Genomic DNA, 22,005 nt, shown 5'->3' with positions numbered 1-22,005 from the left:
AACAATAACTCTGGTTGATGTTATCGTCATCACGAATACCAGCTGATAGTTAACAGAAAAATAAACTTATTCATCTTATACACTGTACATTCATATGCCATTGTTTTTTACCCTTTAGTTCTTCAATTAACACCTGAACCTACAACTTGTCAGATTTAATGACGCATCTGTTTAAGACTATAATTTTGAACAAACAGTGTGGTCATCCAGTGGCTGCATCAAATTTCTCCAAACAGTATAACAAAATTATACAGAAGCTCCAGGGCCTCAAGACAGCCCCCAGACCCTCTGGCCCCTTAAATTATTTTTCATGCCCCCCCCCCTTTCCAACTGAAATTTTTGCCATATTTAATTTTATGCACTTCATATTTTGTCATATTAAAGTCCCTATATTGAAAAACAAATAATTTTGTTACAGACAGGTAAATTACTGTAAAGTGTTCAATAGAATCCAGTTTTACTGTACTTTGGAAATATGATCTGAAGCTGTTAGCTGGGAACATAAATAACACCTTAGCTGACATGATTATAATAAGCTACCATAAAATAGGAGTCCTGCCATAAATGTTTGTTCATGCCACAAAATCATTATTCTGTAGTGGCTTAATACCTGACATTTCCAATTATATTATTTACAGACTTGAATTTATATGCTCCTACAAATTTGTAACTTAGTGGGAAAGCACATGAACAGTTGTCTAAAATAATCTCTCTGTCTGGTAATTGTAACATAAATCTCTGCTACCATTAAAAATACAGATTTTCTAATTTGTTTTTATCAATAATTTGTGTGACAAAATCTCAGTGATTCTTATTTGTATTGTTGATAATACATGTAGTACGTTTTGAAGGAAAAGTGACATTCTTGAATTTATTACCAAATCTTGATATATGGTCCCTTCGACCCATTGAATTCAATTAATACAAAATAAGCAGTGGCTCTTGGTGCATTTGATCTAGCTTTGAGTTCAAGAATTTAAAAATCTAAATTGTACATTTGTTTTTTGTTGTTGTTGTTGTTTGGGGGGGGGGGGGGGATGGGGTGGGGAGGGGGGGTTTACAAAACTTTTTTGTGATCTTTTTTAAACATTTTAAATTCACACAAAAAGTTTGTGAAATCCAATAACCTTGATTTTTAATTACTTATTAAATTTCCTGTTAGAACTTTTTGTGACCTTGAACTTGACAAAACATAGTCAGTCTCCATTTTAAAATATTTACATTTCCAATATAAGCTAACGCGCTTCATGAAATATGCCGGCGTGAAGCGTCGTAGTTCATGTCCTCATGGATCTTCAAAAATTAAATTCATTTCTTAAATATTCACATATGAATAAAACTAGAGAGTTCCAAGGAACACATGTGTCACTTCCTATAGCATCATTAAAGATATAAATAAAATGAGTGGTCATTTGTTTATTGCATACAAGTATTATAACTCGATCATAAACTTGTCTGCAGAGAAAAAATTTCTGCAGATATTTAGACTGCAAAAGAATAGCATTTATCATTAAGTGTGACAATCAAAGAGAAATATGATTCAGAATTTTCGCAACCCTCAAAACTAAATGAATAATGGCATTGAAACTATCAGAAACAATTATTCATGTATTCAATTGTTTAATTCAACAATCCCTCAGATTTGTAACTAGAAAGAGATTTCAGGCTGTCTCTACTGCAATTGTCCATCCACAACTTTATTTGTCAGTCCACAACTTTATGTGAAGTACAATCCATTTTGGTTTATCGATCCCAATGTATTTTCAAAGTATTTAAAGTTCTCTTTGGGTGGTTCAGATAGAGAGATAGGTTTTTGATTTTTGGAGGGACGCTAAACTTAAAAAAACTTGGAATGGCCTTACTGTATATCATACATTTTAAAAGCACAGTGAGCTAAAACACATTTAATATCGAAGCCCTGCATCTCAAAATTCAGTAGATATATACATGTAAAATTAAACTTTCAGGGTATTTTTGAAAAGTAGGTCAAAGGTCAAGGTCAAAAGGACTTTAACGGTGCCATTTTTCATATTGTCTTATGACAAATAGTGCACGTCATGATAAATAGCACAGACTCATTTCTCAAATTTCCAACACTTGCTGTAGGCTATATCAGCTTTAGAAACTACTTTGATAATTAGGTCAAAGGTCGAGTTAAAGGTCACCTAGTAACCATGGTATTTTACAAAAGCCACAGTGCCAAGCAATATATGACCAAAATATCAAATCCTTACCTCTTACAGTACTCAAGATATAAGGTGTGACAGAATGCAGAGCCAGGTAGTGATTCCTAAGTGTCTCTCTGCTCTGCAGGTGACACAAAAATTAGGAAAGTCTGTCCAAAAGAGTTGGTTAAATTTTCTAATTATGCTGGCCTTTTATGTACCGGTATTTATTACAGTGAATTTCTAAATATGTTCAGGTCACAAATGACCATTACCTATCTGATGGCTGCAGATGGACAAGACTCTCTAGCATGACAAGGACTACTTTTTTTGACTGAAGCAGTAGAGCTACAGTAATGCTAGCTGCAGAGGGACACCACTCACCTAACCCACCTCTGGCATGGGAGGGACTTCTGTTTCTTTGTTGGAAGCAGTAGAGGTATACTAATGCTAGCTGCTGTGGGATAAGACTCACCTGACCGACCTCTGGCATGGGAGGGACTTCTGTTTCCTTGTTGGAAGCAGTAGAGGTATACTAATGCTAGCTGCTGTGGGATAAGGCTCACTTGACCGACCTCTGGCATGGGAGGGATTCTATTTCTTTGTTGGAAGCAGTAGAGGTATACTAATGCTAGCTGCTGTGGGATAAGAGACTTACCTGACTGACCTCTGGCATGGGAGGGATTCTATTTCTTTGTTGGAAGCAGTAGAGGTATAATAATGCAAGCTACAGATGGACAAGACTCACCTGACCGACCTCTGGCATGAGAAGGACTTCTGTTTCTTTGTTTGAAGCAGTAGAATTATACTAATGGTAGCTGCTGTGGGATAAGACTCACTTGACCGACCTCTGGCATGGGAGGGACCTCTATTTTTTTGTTGGAAGCAGTAGATGTATAATAATACAAGCTACAGATGGGAAAGACTCACCTGACCAACCTCTGGCATGGGAATGACTTCTGTTTCTTTGTTGGAAGCAGTAGAGGTATACTAATGCTAGCTGTCGAGGGATAAGACTCACCTGACCCACCTCTGGCATGGGAGGGACTTCTGTTTCTTTGTTGGAAGCAGTAGAGGTATACTAATGCTAGCTGTCATGGGATAAGACTCACCTGACCGACCTCTGGCATGGGAGGGACTTCTGTTTCTTTGTTGGAAGCAGTAGAGGTATACTAATGCTAGCTGTCGTGGGATAAGACTCACCTGACCGACCTCTGGCATGGGAAGGACTTCTGTTTCTTTGTTGGAAGCAGTAGAGGACAATGAGAAAGATAACTACAGCCAGTCCCACCACAATCATTATCAGAATAGTGTTCTGGTTCATCAGCTGTTCTTCAGCTGTAACAGATGGAAAAAATTAATACATATATAATTTTTTAATTAAAACTATGTAAATATGTGTATAAAATAAACAAACTTCAGTAAAAGTTCACAGATGAATACGCAGCACTGTTAAGGCGTACTTCGAAGAAATCAACAGAATATAAACGTGCATAAATACATACCTTTTTAAAATGAATTTTAATTTTGTAAAGATACTATATTATCTTATGACTTTAACATTCTTTGAAATAACATTGTATACCCCGCTCTGTACTGAATTTGGTTTGGTCAGGTTATTTGATAGTCACATGAAAAAGGCATGTAATGTGTACTGTATGTAGGTCACAAACAAATTTCAATATCGCAAGGGCATACCCTAGTTAAAATTAAAAATTAAAGTAATAGATTGTTTCTACATAACTTGTAGTTTATGGAAAGTGCTGCTGCTTTAAATAGAATTCGCATTTTATTAGTTTAAATTTCAAGTTATCTTGCTAATGTCGAAATATGTGTGACCTTTACCAAGTATTTTATGTATTTATCAAGTATTGCTATCGATTTCAGGAAAGCAGCAGCACTTTTCAAGTTAAGGAATATGTCCATTATGTGTATTCAAAAAATGGTCAAGATCTATTAAGTGTATGCCCTTGCGAAAAAGCGATTTAATGAGGCACCTCGGCATGAAACATGCACACCCTAAAGACAAAAACACGGTAGAATTAATTCAATACATTCTCTCGATATTTTTTAAATAATGGCACTAAACAAACGTTTCAGATTTGTATTAATGGTCTACCTAAGATTTTCAAATAATATTCTGTTCAATAATAAAATGCATTTTTCACTGTGAAAAAATTACTTGATCCGCCTCTCACTGCACATAAAATGCGTCAAACTTTACCATGATGACGTCATGTCGACAAGTGCATTGCGATCAGTGACTTGTTTATATCTTGCTGTGTGGGATTTAACTAGCGACAAAAATGAATACAGTTGTAAGTTTTGATGTAGTTCAATACTCTTGTGGAGTTTAGATTCGCAAATTATTTCATTTTCTGTTATTGTGAGGAATTGCTATATTTGTGTGATGTCACAGTAAACTTTTCCCGTATAAATTAGGCCCCGCCCCCTTTATGCAGCCTTAACAGAGCTGCGTATTATATACAATTTTTTCCTCCCCCCCCCCAAAAAAAAGAAGTCAAAAAGAAATATCCTGGCTTGAGAAATCCTCTTTAGGATACAGTATTTTGGGAGCATACAAAGAGCTCATCCCTGGATTTTGATTCATTAGGTATTGTACTCTTACATATCCTTACAGAAAATAACTAACACTGCCAATTTCATTTACTGAAGTGCATTGCTGTACACAAGTGAATATCACAATTTATGGCACTAGATATAAAATGTCACATTCTATGGTACCAGATATAGTTTGAATCGATAAATTTGAGATCACTTTACCAAGTCATTTTATGATTTTTACAATGGTAGAAATTGTGTCAAAATGTTCACTACATTATGCTGTCATGGCAATGGATTCTAAGCTCCAAAATAATTTTTCTCCCATTGGATTGAGAATAGAGAGTCTAATTTTACAGCATGCATTTCATTACCATATTACACTCAAAATGGACCTCCCCTTCATCCCAAAAAACCAAACAAACAAATAAACAAAACATAACAAAAACAAACCAAAATTAAAACCAATCAAACAAAAACAGTATAATAAAAAAAAACATTAAAGGTTGCTATCATTGGATTTGAAAAGATGGAAAATGTTCTAGCTACGATATAATCTACAGAAGTAAACAAGAAGTGTTAGTGAAACACTGTTCCCGCAATATGGCATCCTTAATGGTGGGAGGTTAAAGTTTTTCAAAAGTAGGTCAAACTCCAAAGACATTCATGATGCTAAAAATGCTGGTACCCAAAGAAAGGACTTGTCACAAGAAATACACATGAAAGATGAACTCAAAGTCCTTACCCCAACCTTACTGAAGTTATGATGATGGTTAAAATTTTTCAAAAGTAGGTCAAACTCCAAGGTCATAACCTCAAAAATGTTGATACCCAAAGAAGGTATTGTCACAAGGATTATATACATGTGAATATGAAAGTCCTACCACTAAATGTTCAAAAGTTATGACAAAGTTTAAAGTTTTTGTGGACAAACAGACAGGCCGTAAACAATATGCCCCAAACCTCTGATTAAAGGGGCATAAGAAAATTTTAAAACACATCTCTTGATTGATAAAGCCCAGTTTTAGGAGTAATGCTCAAGTAATTACATATCTCTTACTGGTCCCAACAAATCTATACAATGCATACATTCATAAAGGCCAATACTAATAATGTTATTCCTTTCTGGGAATTAAATACAATGAGCTAGACAGTAGTCAAACATATACTGTGAGTCATATGTTTTGTAAGTCAATACAGTAAAACTCGGTTACAAGGAAGTCACAGGGACCTCAAATTTGGCTTCCTTATTAAGCTGAGATTATATCCTTATAAGAAATACAGTGAAAAGTCTTCCATGTGATTCGTAAAAAGTTCCTTATAACGGAGATTTCTTTATAAGTGAGTTCTTTATAACTGACTTTTACTGTACGTGTATATTTTTGATTTTCCTGGAAAATACCTCCACAAAATGCCGCAATACTGCTGAGTGTGACACATTTTTAAAATCTATAACAGTTTTATAAATCTTCACTCTAGTATGGTTTCATATTTCATGAAATCATTGAAATTCAAACATAAAAGGATTCCATAAAACAAGTTTCACTGATTTTTAGTAATATGAGGCTAAAATTCAATCAAAGTGAGTTAGGATTCCTTTCTTCAACTCTGCTTTACACACAGCTAGTGTACCAATTTCCAGTCAAGTTTCTCAAAACAATGACATTTAAAAAAAATGGATTCTCACAGGATTTCAGTAAATAAAACAGACTATTCTCCATTAAAAGAGGTTCAGATTGAAATTGATAAGCAACTCTGAAGTGGTGAACCAAATCCTAATCTAATATAACTCAACCTAAAATAAAAACTGATGAAATCGAATTTTCAATGATTTCAGATGAAAATAGACCATAATTTCATGAACAGGCATCAGAATCCAGTTTCTTGATTAACAGCTCTGAAGGAGAATTTCCAATCTCATTTCAATGCATGAATCTCCAAATATGATTGAAATCAGAAGTCTCTGATGAGACTGTAGCTCTACTGGTCTGTGCATATAACAAAGGAAAAGTATCACTTGGACTTAAAATTTTGCAACATGCAGCAATAAATAGAATTATGTATCTTAGTGTAGTCTACTTGTAAGCTAAGTTATATTGAAATCAAACAAAAACTGTAGAAGGAGTAGCATTTTGAAAGTATTTCACAGAAATTTCTATTTTTAGTAACCATGGCAACACCATTCATTGAAATCAAAATCGATGCACTAGATTATGTATCTTAGTGTAGTCTACTTCTGCGCCAAGTTATATTGAAATCAGACCATAACTGTAGGAGGAGTAGCGTTTTAAAGGAATTTTACAGAAATTTCTACTTTTAGTTACCATGGCAACACTGTTCATCGAAGTCAAAAACCGATGCACTAATTTATGTATCTTAGTGTAGTCTACTTGTGTGCAAAGCTATATTGAAATCAGACCATAACTGTAGGAGGAGTAGCGTTTGAAAGGAATTTTACAGAAATTTCTATTTTTAGTAACCATGGCAACACCGTTCATCGAAATCAAAAACCGATGCACTAAATTATGTATCTTAGTGTAGTCTACTTGTGTGCCAAGTTATATTGAAATCAGACCAAAACTGTAGGAGGAGTAGCGTTTGAAAGGAATTTTACAGAAATTTCTATTTTTAGTAACCATGGCAACACCGTTCATCGAAATAAAAAACCGATGCACTGAATTATGTATCTTAGTGTAGTCTACTTGTGTGCCAAGTTATATTGAAATCAGACCAAAACTGTAGGAGGAGTAGCGTTTGAAAGGAATTTTACAGAAATTTCTATTTTTAGTAACCATGGAAACACCGTTCATCGAAATAAAAAACCGATGCACTAAATTATGTATCTTAGTGTAGTCTACTTATGTGCCAAGATATATTGAAATCAGACCAAAACTGTAGGAGTAGTAGCATTTTGAAAAATTGTTTACAGACACACAGACAGATGGACGGACGCCGGACACCTTACTATCGCATAAGCTCTTCTGGTCTCTGACCAGTAGAGCTAAAAAACCATCTACGCAAGTAGAACCGATTGTCATTTTCACACTATGAAAAGAACATACATCAGACGACACCTGTCTGTTAAAATACCAATTATATTCAATGGATAAATTTCAGTATAAGAAGAAATGTTTGTGACTTATGCCCCCCCCCCCCAATAATTAGAATTTTTCTAAGTCCAAGGGGCATAACTCTGTCAAAAATTTGCTACCCTAAACAAAACTTGACCCAGATATTTTTATGATTAATCTGTATACCAATTTCATTTCAGTACGTGCAACCTCTGCAAAGAAGATGAACGGGAACTGCAAATAATTGGAATTTTTTAAGTCCAAGGGGCATAACTCTGTCAAAAATTGCTCGACCGTACCCAAAACAGAACTTGACCTAGCTATTCTTATGATAAATCTGTATATTGTAGATTTCTTAATATACCCGAGGAATTAATGATCGCGTAATTGCAAGAGAAACACCACTTGTGAAATAAAATTACTTGCTTTTATTATTATGGTGCTGAAATCAATGTAAAATCCCTTGTTCAACCGTCCACTCAGGAATTATTATTCTCACGATTTGGCGTTAAAGAGTCATTTCACAATAATAAGTACTCGCGAAAAATAAGGAATCTACAGTACCTAATTTCATTTCAGTATGTACAACCTCTGCATAGAAATTGAACAGAAACTGCAAATAGTTGGAATTTTTCTAAGTCCAAGGGGCATAACTCTGTCAAAAATTGCTCGCTCAAACCCAAAACAGAACCTGACCTAGATATTCTTATGATAAATCTGCATACCAAATTTCATTTCAGTATGTGCAACCTCTGTGAAGAAAAATGAACAGAAACTTCAAATAATTGGAATTTTTCTAAGTTTGAAAGGCATAACTCTGTCAAAAATTGTTCAATCGTACCCAAAACAGAACCTGACCTAGATATTCTTATGATAAATCTGTATGCCAAATTTCATTTCAGTATGTGCAACCTCTGTGAAGAAAATGAATGGAAACTGTTGGTGGACCGACAGACAGACAGACCGACTGACAGACAGCAGCAAAGCAATATGCCCTCCCTTCTTCGAAAGGGGGGGGCATAATTTTAATTTCATTGTTGTAAATGAAAGAATAAGCATAACTTACGACATAGATCCACCTGAGATATACAGCTGCCATCTGCACACAATCTGTAATTCTCCAACTCACATCTTGTTTGGTCCAGGCTCGGGTCCAGACTTACAGGAATGTCCCGTGACCTGTTGTTGTGCATCATTTGAAGTTTCATGGAATTTCTTCTTATTTCATAAAATGGAGTACTAACTCCCATCCTGTCATATAAGCAGAAAGAAATAAAATTTAACAAATGAATTAATAATAATTATATGAATTAATCCATCTCTCCTGAGAGCTGCAGAACATTCACTACATGATGCAATAAAACCAATATACCATCTTAGTCGTCGAAATAACATACCCATCACACATCAATATAGTCACATGAAATTTTAAAAAAAAAGAGTAACAAATGATATCTTGAATTACTCTGGGAAATGTACCTTTCAAGTGCAAATGTACCAATTATATGTTAACTGAGCACTATATATATTATTTTTTTAATCAGTTCATTAGGGTGATTCAGGATTAATTTATGACTTTTAACGGGATATTATATGGAATTGATGCTTCATCTCTGGGGATAAAAAAATTGATCATCAATAAGAGATACTGATATATATCCCTGAATATGAAGTCTTAATGAAATAAAAGCCCCACATGTACTGCAATATTAATGTGCAATCCATTATTTTGCTTTCATAAAAACTACTCCTTAGTTTTTCTCTTCCTTGTATCGATGAGTTCAGGTTATGAGTACTTCAGTTCACTTAAATAATCTATTAATTTGTCATTTTTTTTTTTATAATATTCAATAATATAAAGCACACCATTTGAAAAATGATCGAACTGCTTGACAGAATATGAAGTACATGTAACAATGCCCAGACAATTCAGGATTTAAAGTGTATTTTTAAGATGAGTAATTTCACACTCTCTTTCCTACTAATTAATATTATCTAAAACGGATGTTTAAACTGTTTGCCTTCAATCCATGAAGTCACAAAATCTGACCCTAGTACACACCCATAGCAATGTTCTGCTTTTTCAACATCTTCCAATGCTTACTTCCATCTTCTGCTCAAAACCACAGACATTCCATCACACATTGAGGCAGTTTCTGTGTGTACACAAAGCTTTCAATTGATACAATCTTACAGAGAACATGAACTTTATGTCGAACACAAACACAACACTGACCAAATTACAGAGGAAGTTATCAAACTTTGCTTTCTTCCAAGAATGTTACTCTAAAACTTCCAGAATACTCCATGATACATCAAAAATTATCTAATTCATCAAGGAATAAAATGTGTTTCATCAGTACCGTAAATTACCTTGCTGACTTTTTGATTGGTTATTGCAGAATCCTTTCTCTTAAAGTTGATTAAAATTTTATGTTTATAAATTAATGTAAAAAAAAAAAAATAAAAACAAAAATAATTTAAAATCATAATTTCACATATCTTTAAATTTGATTTCATCACATCACAGAAAATTTGCTTCCTTTATCATATTTATTTCAGTCACAATTACAACGTATAGTTTTCAGAGTTTGGTGCATTATGAAATTAAGTGCCCTTTTTTTCAAACTTTGCCATGTATTCATAAGATTTTTATTTTATAAAAATCCGTCAACTGTAGTAAATTATATGTACCGGTACTAGCTGCAACATCACTAGTATTGCATGTTTCTAAGCAGTTAGCAATATGATGCAATGGTGATGTATAATTATTGTTATTTGTTCTTTAAAAAAATAAAAGAGGGGAAAACCCCACTTATGCCTGTTCACAGTTTACATGTTCAGGAATACATTAAGCTATGCAGTCAAACTGACATGTAATCCATGCCCGAGTCACAGTCAGTAGTGAGTCAAATATTTCGTTAATATCCACGCAATCACTAGCACATGTATACTAAACTACCGGTACATGTAGTTCTTTTGTCAAGGGTCATAGCTCAAAAGGCCACTTTCAGCTCTGTAAAATAAAGTTTCTTCAATTTTACTGGACAACATTTTACATCTAAACTATCAATTAGACTAAACTAATAATTAACCAAATTACTATAATCTCCTTACTAGACTGATCAGCATTATAAAGTTGTGAATTGCGTTTCCTCCAAAATGTCCAACATTCTATGCTGTAATTAAATGTATCAAATAGAACACAACCTCAAAACCCAACTTTACAAGTGGATATTAGTAAAACTGTGAACAATGTATTGCTTCTTACAAATCTGTTTTTTTTTTGTTTTGTTTTTTTTGGGTTTTTTTTATCAAAGGTTGTTCTATTTATCTATTTTTTGAATGGACTCTAACACATCCTTCTATTACCAGTACATGTATATTGGAGGCCACTGCAATTTCACCAGTCTTGTTCAACAAAAGCATGAGGTTTTTTAATGTTTGAAATTGGAGATTTGGAGACAAATGAATGATTAATACTGGCAATGCCAATTAATGCATTAAGTGGACCTTTCCTTTTGTAGATCTCCTTTCAAAGAGCAATTAACTATACCTTTAGCTTTTTTAATCAAGCAATCAACCAAAATTATAATTCTTAGAGAGTTTATAAGTGGTGTTCAAATATTTTACCATTTCACTGAACATTAAAGCTTGGCTGGTCTATTATGAATTTTAAAAAACATTATTAACAGGGTACATATAGTCACAGAAAAAAAGTTAATACATTGGTGCAAAATGGAGACGGACATGTGAAATCTGAAGATGTGAACTTCTTTACAAACACATTTACCTACAAGAAGCATACCAGGCAAATAATATATTTTTGGGAGATGGGGAAGGGATTCCCATCCTCCTTTGATTTCAGGTTTTTAGGTGTTTTTTTTTTTTTTTGGGGGGGGGGGGGCTTGTTATTTTCTCAACTATTTTTCTAATCTTGCCCCACCACCACCTTGAAAAATGACCCTACATACCTGCATCTCACCATTATTTTTCATTGTAAACATGGTAAAAAAAAAAAAATACTATTATAATACATTTGAATCAAATGGGGGAAAAAAGCTAGAAATACACTTCTGAATACTGATTATAATTTAGATGCTTTCACATCATTTCTTGAAATTTCATATTCTGACAGTCTCATGCTTTAACTCTCTCTTTCATTTCCCTATAAGAAGTGACAAGTACAGATATCTATAAGCATAATGGGTGAATTAAAAAAAAATGACCACCAAACTGAATTTTTTTGGCAAAATTCAACTTAACTTATAACATATTTTTCACTTATATCATCATATTGCAAATGCATTCTAGTTTAAAATCCTGAAGTGGCAATAGAATAGACAATTGGATTAAAAAGTTTCAGAATTTTTATTTGTAAAATTTCTTTTGAAAAAAGAAAATATCATTACACCTTAAAAGACTTTCTAAAATACATAATCACAAGAAATTATAGTTTTTTATGCTCCAAAATGGTAAAAGGGGTATAAATGATTAAATCTAGACCTTGAATGAGTATCTTCTCTTGTACATCTGACAAAAAATTGGCTTTTTGATTGTTATTTTACATTATTTTTTCAATTCTGGTTTGAAAAGTTTTAATATGAAAAAAATATGAAGCAATAAACTTCCCCAAAATTCACTTTTTTGTCCGTTCAAGTCAATTCTTTAAATCTAAGCCAAAAAAGAATTGTTATATATGAGTTCTCTTACAAAAAATACTAGATTTTGAAGTGACCCTATGTTACATTATTGTGTTGCACTCCTGACATCTGATATGTATTGTATTTAACATTGTTTTAAAAATTATAACACACAATAACCCATTCTTACTTTGTAAATCAATTTGTCGTGTTGATATTTTTCATTGTTTACAGCAGGTTTTTCATATTTTGAAGACGACCTTAAAACATGATTATTTGCAAAGTGTAATATATATAAATTGTATTTAAAATATATGTGAAATGATGAAAACTATTCCCTGAATTGACCGTAAAATTTCTGTAATTTGTTGATGGACAAAGTGTTTTGAACATCAAATAGTATCGAGCAATTTTTTTCAACTTATTTTTTAGTAAAGATAGTTAAAAAGCATCGGTAATTATGAAGCAGTTTTGTTGCACTCCTGACTGCAGTAAAGTTTAAAATTAAAAGCATAGAACACAAAAATTCAGTAAGTGTTGGCAACATCAAGTGGTAATCAAATTGTGCAATACTTATAGTCCAATACTTCATAATTAAAACAGATGAAAGTATTTAAAATTCGCATTTTACCTGGAATTATACCCTATTTTATGCCAAAAAACTAGCTTAAATGTATATTTAGAAGATAAAATATGTTTTAAAACATATTTTTCTTTAGAGGACAAACACAGTAGCCCACCAGAAAAATTCTACTCATCATTTTTTCTTTATTTTTATTCTTATTGGATGATTTATAATTCTAGCATATTTGTTGCACTCCTGACCAAAAGCATTGAGGCCTTTAAGGTAGAATTGTGAAGTGAAAATCGCATAAGAACTTGTTCTGTTGTTTCAGTGAAGTTGAGGAGGAATTACTTGAATTTTATGACAATGTTTTAGTGTGTTTATTTTTAACATTCATTAAAAAAATCACAAAAAAGATAAAAACACATCTGAATTGATAAAATTGAAAAAGGAAGGATTTTAATAATAAAACTGTCAATAATTTAGTATTAAATTATACAAAAAGATCATTATTAATTAATGAATACTTCTAAGCATGAATAGAAGTGTTTTCGTCACACAACTTGAATCTTTAAAAAAAAATGTGTTGAACTCCTGACCATAGAAATATGGATCTGAAGCACAGACAGATCCTGTAATTGATAAATCTATTTGATAAAAATGTTCTTTGTGTCTTTATTTTCCAAAATAAAAATCAGAAAATCATATAATGATAATAATTATTTCATGCTTGGGAGCAAAACATCAAATGTTGCACTCCTGACATTATTTGGTATGCACATATACTTGACTCTCATTAATGCTGCTTGTGATTTATATAAAATTTTTAAGTTTTAAAATGTATATCAGTTATTGTTTTACACTTCGAAAATTCTCTTTTGTCTTAATTTTCTTTCAGAATTTTACAATTGATGTTTTTTTGGCAACACTACATTTTTTCTGTTGCACTCCTGACATGGTATAACATTTTTTTAAACATCAGCCATGACCACAACTTGATTAAATTAAAGTTAAGACAGTCCACATTTAAAGCTCAATACTTTGAATATTATCAGGAGAGTTTTTATTTTCAACATGAAGCATTATTTTTTATTTCACAGATCTCCAAAAAATGTTGAAATTTCAAAATGTCACAAAAAGTTGTTGCACTCCTGACAATTTTAGCATCATTTTTGGGCATAACTTTTTTGTTAATTGAGATCTCAACGAGATATTTGGCAGGTATTTAGACACTATCTAAAGACATATGCTGAGACATAGAAATCTATTTTCATTGCCTGTATTTTTAGTGTGGGTTGATAAATATGCATTTGGTCATTTTTTTTTAATTCACCCTAATCAGCGTACAGTCCTATAATTAGTGCTCACTACCTTGTATCGTGTCCACCAATCCAACAACATCATTACTAAAACATACCTCTTACAAATGTCGTGACTTTTTCCACTCATTTGCAGTTGTGTATAAATAAATTCTATTCAAGTTCTTAAGTATAATTTTGTAATCATATTTTCTGTTGAGCAAATGTCTTTATTAACACATGATTTTTTTTAACAATTGGATAATGCTACGCACACAAATCATAATGTATATACAGGTAGTGAGATTTCTTTCTTTGCTGTTTAAGATCATTCCTTAATAGTATATAATTTTTCCTGAGAATGTGACTCGATGCATCATCCATGCAACTTAAGTCACCATAAGATTTTTAGTTAAGTGGACCTGCTCTAAAAAATTTAACATTGGGTCACTCATCTTGAAAATCCAGCAATCCAGCAACTGAAGCAAGTATCCCTAGATGCAGCATAGATTAAGTTTGGTCGAGGTAGGACTTAGTTACTTAAGAATGAATCGATCTGCTCCAAAAACTTTAACCTGCCAGTGGTCACTAATCTGGAAAACGTAGGTCAGATCCAGCATCCGAAGCTAGTTGGGTAGCATACATCCCCAGATGTATCATCCATAGGGATTGAGTTACTTAAGAATGAACTGCTCCAAAACTTTAATCTAATCACTCTTCTGTAAAATGTAGATCAGATCCAGCATCTGAAACATGCCTGGTAGGTATCCATAGATGTATGGATCTATGCAAGTTTGGTCACAATAGGGCTTCTTGTTACTTAAGAATGAGACCTACCCAATAATTTTATCTGGTCATTCATCTGGAAAATGAAGTCAAATCCAGCATCTGAGCTAGACTTGTAGTGTGCACCTCTACTAAGATGCATCATCCAAGTAAGTTTTGTCACCATAAGACATAAAGTTACCTATAAGAATGAACCTGCTCCAAAAACTTTAACCTAATAACTCATCCATAAAATGTAGGTCAGAATCAGCATTAGAAGCAAGTCTGGTAGTGTGCATTCCTAGATAATCATCCATGCAAGATTGGTCACAATGGGATTTATAGATCCTTAAGAATGAACAACAAAAACTTTCACCTTAGAATTCACTCATCCAGGAAACATATGTCTGATCCAGCATCCAAAGCAACTCTGGTAGTGTGCATCCCTAGATGTATCATCCCTGCAAGTCTGGTCACCATAGGGCTTATAGTTACTTGGGAATGAGACCTGCTCCAAAAACTTTAACCTTCTCCAAAAACAACCTGATTATTCTTTGGCTAAAATGAAATCTGATGGGTACAATAAAACATACTAAATGTATCACCCATGCATCTCTGATCAACATACAGCATAGAATCTGCTCCAAAAAGTTGAACCTGGGACGCCAACAATGACGCCAAGGGTATTATTAATAAGTAAGTTCCTCTAAATTCTCCGAGGTGAGCTAAAACCGTCCCATGCCATTGATGAAGAAATTCAAGGATAGATTATGCATTTTTTTATGTAAGTAACAATGTAATTTGAACTGTGTTAAATTGAATCTATGCAATTTGTGAAAATTGCCATTTAGGTGAATTTGACATGTCAATGAATACATAGATCTGTGATTTTGAAAGTACATGTAGTTACAGTAACTACAAGTATAACATATAAATACTGGTACTTTATAAAAACACAAATAATCCATTAATTTTGATCTATACTCACTGTTCCAGTAGGAATACATGTTTTGACCTGGTTTATGTCAACATCATGTCAATTAATTTTTCATTCTAATAAACATGTTGTCAGATGATTAATATTTAAGTGTGGATTATGATGCTCATGTCTAAAAATCCATAAACAGTTGTATTACAAACTTTTATTTAAGTCGATAATCATGTAAACACACCTGTAAACGAATCCTAAGCATTCTTGGATGTTGATGACATGTTATTTAATTACAGACTTGCCAATGGTATATTATTGGTAAGTGCATAATTATGTGTGAAAAAAAATGGTAAAACATATGAAATTTATGATTTATTTATCTAAAAATGAAATTAACGCAGCAATCATGAAATTACTGATTTACTTCATGGCAAATAACAAAAACATGAATTAAATTAGAATTGTGCTAATGGGAGTTATATCCCCCACATGGACATATATGGTAATCTAGATATTATTAAGGTCTTCTGTCTTCAACGGAAGACTTTATTATTATTCTGTTGTTTCTTTTGCACTATTATTATCATTTTTCCTACCAATTTTGTGCAGACCATTTCTCGAGAACGCCTTGATGGATTTTCATGACACTTACAGAAATTATGGTATATGAAATGAATTTGAGTCAGTTTTTGTCATTTTGCTAAAGTCACTTCTGGTCGCGAGATATGGCCGATTTACTGATTTTAAAATGCAATTTTATCCAGAGGTTTTCTCAAAAACAGTTAAAGATTCGGCAATGAAGCTTTTAGGATTAATAGATCTTAACTTCTAGATGTGACATATGGGTTTCAATTTTTCAAGTATCACTTTCGCTGCCACCAGAAGCAGTTTTAAAATATTGAATTTTTAAGTTTTTTCCCCATTTTTTAACACAAATGTAGGTGTTCATGATAGAGTCTTGACAAATGTTTAAAATCATATAATTTTCACCGGAAGTGCAGTTCACAAAAACTGGAAGTAGCCTAAAATTAAGTATTTTTCATAGAAACTTTCAGGGATGGTTCATACATGCTAAATGTGCAATATGTGTGTTTAAAGCACTTTCCGTCACAACCGATTCATTTTGAAAATGGTTATCACGGGTCCAAAGGACCCCTTTTAATGACAGCAATGAGTCCCATGCCAAAATCAATGCGTCCAAATCAAAGGGTATCGTTTATTAGATATTACAAAGGAAATTTTGGTGAAATATAAAAAGGGTATTTTATGAAAGTGCAAATTTTCTACTGTAACTGTGAGTGGTTTATACTATCAATTGGAAATAAGAATATGATTTTGTGGCATGAAAATAATATATTGTCAACTGTGCACCTTGGTTCTATTTTTAGATCTCGCACATAGTATCAGTCATAAAATACACAGAAGCAGACCAGCTAATAAAGTAGAGAAAGTTTAAAAAAAAAAAAGAATCAGAAATTAATTTAATTTAAAAATACAAATACAAATGTATACGGTTCAGAAATGTTCTACAGTAGACATAATCGAACTATGCTATCTATCTTTATCTCTCAAATATTTTCTGATAATTGCTTGTTAACTGCAATTTAACAGTGAAGTGTGAAATCTGCCCTATTGTTGGTAACCTCATACCTGTCAAAATCGTTCTTGCCTATCACTTAGCATGTGGATATGATGCAATCAACCAAGTTTTGAATCAGATTGTACCGAAATAATTTAAAACAATATATGTCTTTTATAAATTTATCGCGTCCACTGGGATGCACATTTATTGAAACAATGCCTCCTGAGCAACATTGATGTGTAATTTACGCAGGACACAGTTCAAAATGAATCACTCTAAAAGAACTGTAAGCTATTTAGAAAATAAAAGAACTCGTGTCTGATTTGTTTCTAAATATATTGAAAAGGTTTTAGGTGACATTTCTCTCAAGAACTGTCGCTTTTTCACCTATCGAAGACCCTTATTCATCAGAAATCGAACGGAAGACCTACTTGTTGTTTTGCAACAAGATTGCATCTAGTTATTATTATTGTTATTAATTTCACCTGGATTCTGGAAACTTGGACTTCCTCACAGTCCCTACAGAAACCATCATGAAAGTTGGGGGTTTTTTTTGGTCAATTTCAAGGCAATTTAGTCATGGTATCAAATGTAACAGGAAGAGAGATCAGAAATCAAAATGGAACAGACCTAAATTCAGAATTTTGGGCCCTTTGAATGCTCTTTAAAACCTTATCAGGCCAGTGGGAATTAAAATTACCAGCCCCCTGACAACCCCCATCCCTTGACATTAACGCATGACAGGTATTCAGTCCTTTATTCTGAAGAACATCACATTGTACTTGTCAGAGTGCTTTTTCTAATCCAAAAGGACGGTAATTACTATATCTTTTTTGTAAATGAAGCCCAAGCACCCTCGGACGTAAGTACAAAAATGTTTTAAAATTTTGTTTTCTATGGGTTTTCTTACTGAAATAAAATAAGAAAAAATATGCACTTGTTTTGTTTTGGGGTTTTCTTCCATCTCTCGAGTGTCGATTTTGTATGGATCCACATTTATTAAATGTGCATTTCATGTCCTGCTCTGACAAAAAGCAACATTAGATGCGGAATATCTGATGGAAAACATTCCGTAAACTTAGAAAGCTTTTGATATGGAGAAAGAACACATTTTATCAATATAAAGACACATTATTTTTTAATTACTTCTAAGATTTTGTAATAAATAGCAAAAAGAATTGCTAAAAATAATACAAATTACTAAATGTTGAATTCATGTACGTATTAAACTTAATTGGCCTAGTCATTGTTTTGCTTATGCAATGAAATATTGTACATTCAGTCTCAAATCTGAAATCTCAACACCCAGGATATGTCAACATTTTCCGATAGTCCTGACGATTAAGTCAAGTCAAGTCAATTAAGTAAATTTTATTTATACCCAATGTCAAGATACTTCAAGTTTACCTGCACATAGGTTGATGTAGAGCCCTCCCTCTCTTTTGAGTAAATCATTGTGTGCCTTACAGATCAGATGATGATATAAACTTTAACATAAGGTTCCACTTGAAGAAACTTATAGTACTACAACTACACATGCACTGGTCTGAATTTCTGTAAGTAAGGATTCATTCATTTACTTCAGAAATCCCCGTCAAACGTTTGGATTCTCCCTGTTTGTTTACATGTTTTTATTTTACTCCTTAAAACTTTTAAAGGCCATTATTCTTCTCTATATAGAAAGCATCTGATTGTCCTATTATCTCTGGAACAGTGGATGTCAACCCACAAACAAACGTAAACAGTGTGTTTGTATACATCCACATTACATAACAGTTACCGTGTTTGAGAGAGAGAGAGAAAAACAGAAAAAATACCTCATTAGTTACATCTGGTCTGTAAAATACTTCATTTTGTATCCTCCAGTCTTGTTCATGGTAAATGATGGACATTTAAACACATTTTTCATTGAACATCGTAAGCAATCCTCGGAAAATTCAATAACAAGTGAGTAACTGCTAAAACCGGATACGGACAAATCTGGATAATAATAGTCGAATCAATTTCATACAAAAACCCGTATTCATCAGTTACACAAAAAGCATATTTTTCCTCACAATAGAAGTAAATTTTTGCTTTAGTGAAATTTGAAAAAAAAAGAATCTCTTGTCATGTAAGGGATTTTCTATCAGACATAAATATTTTTACCTGCCTTCTTATTGTATGAATTATTTAAACTGACATTATAAAACGTCTGACTTTGAGGGAAAAACCATTACATTGGACCCCCCCCCCTCCCGAAAACTATAACATATGGCAAAATTATATTATTTTCTTTTTTAGCTGAGTCTTTTGACAATGATCATGATTTGTTTGTATTATGACGTGATGTGGACTTTTTTTAAGTCCCTTCTATTTTCTTCAACAGCTATATGGCAAACACGTACAACCTCAAACTTTCTTAAGTTCTAATACAAGTTAAATTTTAACTTTAATTAGGTCTACTTTAATACTTCCCTATTAAATACCTTTGTTTCTTTTCCTTCCTTCTTTCTTTTCTCTTCAGATCATTCGCATAATAAAATAACGTCCAGTGTTAAATTCTACTAGTCATATTATTACACATTCAAGAAGAGCTATGCATGGATAACTGGACGAATCTAGAAAGGGAAGGTATTCTACAAAACTGGTATTTATTCTTTTGTCTCTATGAAGAAAAATAACTGATGGTTTACAGTTTATAATATTTAGCACATCCATGTTGATGCATTTGTAAGCTTAATTTTTAGATGATTTGTCCAGATGTTGAATTTGTAAACTTGGAAAATGGTGACAGTTCTACAGCTCAGCATTGAGTCTGATGTTATGCTCATAAATTCTTTCGCCATCGGAAAATAAATGTATTAATTAAGAAAAGCGTATTAGTACCATATAACATTTTTTAAAGTTGGTAATTCCAACTTTGAAGTTGGAATTTCTAACTTTAAGGACATAGGCAACATACCTTACCTACTGATATTTTTTCAAGATATTCTTAATTTAAGATTATAGTGCCATCAGATGTTTGTAGACAAAAAATCAGTATGCAGTACCAGGAGTTTTGAAAAGGTATTAATTGATGAAAATGCTTGTATAATTCAAAGAAAAATATACAAAAATTACTAAACATATATTCTAAATGTTTTGTTTATCCAAACTTGTTTTAGGGAAAGTGTACAGCAATATATATAAGCATTTCAATGCAGCACACAGTTCCCTGAAGTATTGGAACTCTTCAATTCCAGTGAAAAAGACAATAAAGTTCAAACCACGTTGCGTATGTCCTTTAAGTTGGTAATTCCAAATTAAATGGAAAAGCCAACTTTAAAGTTGGAATTACCAACTTTAAGGTTGGAAAAGCCAAGATTAAAGTTGGAAAAGCCAATTTTAAATTTGGAATTACAAACCTTAAAGTTGGAATTACCAACTTTAAAGTTATAAAAGCCAACTTTAAAGTGAAAATAACCAACTTTACAGTTGTAAAAGCCAACTTAAAAGTTGGAAAAAGTTGGTAATTCCAACTTAAAAGTTGGAATTACCAACTCTAAAGTTGGAAAAGCCAAGATTAAGGTATTTCCATCCAATTGTATGGGTTCAAAGTAGAAAAACTGCATTTATTTTTACTGAATCCAGTTTAAATTAATAAATAATCGCAAAAAATATATAGGTTGCCATGTTTTTAAGATGTAAGACATAAATAAACAGAAGCATATGTCAGCATTAAAAAATTGTACATTTTTAGTCAGCAGTATTATAAAAATAATGTAAAAACTGGATCAAATACATAACTGTGTTCCAAAGTTCCAAAATAATTGCTTTTTTATAAATGCTTTTGAATTGTAAATATCAGGGAAACCATTTTACATTAGAAGTACAATAAGTAAAATGCCTGAATATAGATACATGAGAAGGAGTTATTGCCCTTAGCAACATTTTTAAAGATTGAATAATTGATTAAATAAAGAAAATATTCAATTTTTAAATTCTTTTACTAAACAATATTTGTTATTACACCCATTGAAAAGCGTTCTTCTAAAAGATATATTTCTATATATGTGGTATGAATTTATATTAATAACAGTTTCTGCAAAAACCTATGACATCACGGGAGGGTGGAAATACCATAAAGTTAGAATTACCAACATTAAAGTTGGGAGAGCCAAGAAAAGCCAACTTTAAAGTTGAAATTACCAACGTTTAAGTTGGAAAAGCCAAGATAAAAGTTAGAATTACCAACTTTAAAGTTGGAAAAGCCAACTTTAAAGTTAAAAAAGCCATTTTTAAAGTTAGAAAAGCCAAGGTTAAAGTTAGAATTACCAACTTTAAAGTTAGAAAAGCCAACTTTTAAGTTGGAAAAGCCAAGAACAATGTTGGAAAAAGCAAATTTTTAAGTTGGAAAAGCCAAGATAAAAGTTGGAATTACCAACTTTAATGTTGGAAAAGT

At 32.5% G+C, this 22,005-nt stretch overlaps 1 protein-coding gene across 1 annotated transcript in view; it reads right to left on the bottom strand.

Annotated features, from left to right (window-relative positions):
• The window catches only part of LOC133205866 (uncharacterized), a 31,175-nt gene extending 11,696 nt beyond the window's left edge, over positions 1-19,479 (bottom strand). The window contains exons 1-3 of the mRNA XM_061341750.1: positions 19,400-19,479; positions 8,865-9,049; positions 3,369-3,503 (exon numbers count right to left, since the gene is read on the bottom strand). Of these exons, the coding sequence (XP_061197734.1) occupies positions 3,369-3,503; positions 8,865-9,049; positions 19,400-19,404 (325 nt within the window). The 5' untranslated portion in view covers positions 19,405-19,479. The remainder of the gene's footprint in view (positions 1-3,368; positions 3,504-8,864; positions 9,050-19,399) is intronic.
• Positions 19,480-22,005: the final 2,526 nt, after the last annotated feature.

Source organism: Saccostrea echinata, unplaced genomic scaffold, assembly GCF_033153115.1.
Source record: "Saccostrea echinata isolate AGI-Se365-2 ecotype Australia unplaced genomic scaffold, CSIRO_AGI_Sech_v1 ptg000054l, whole genome shotgun sequence".
Classification (NCBI taxonomy): Eukaryota; Metazoa; Mollusca; class Bivalvia; order Ostreida; family Ostreidae; genus Saccostrea; species Saccostrea echinata.
The sequence above is the reverse complement of the archived record's forward strand: the minus strand, read 5'-3'. Positions and strand labels throughout refer to the sequence as shown.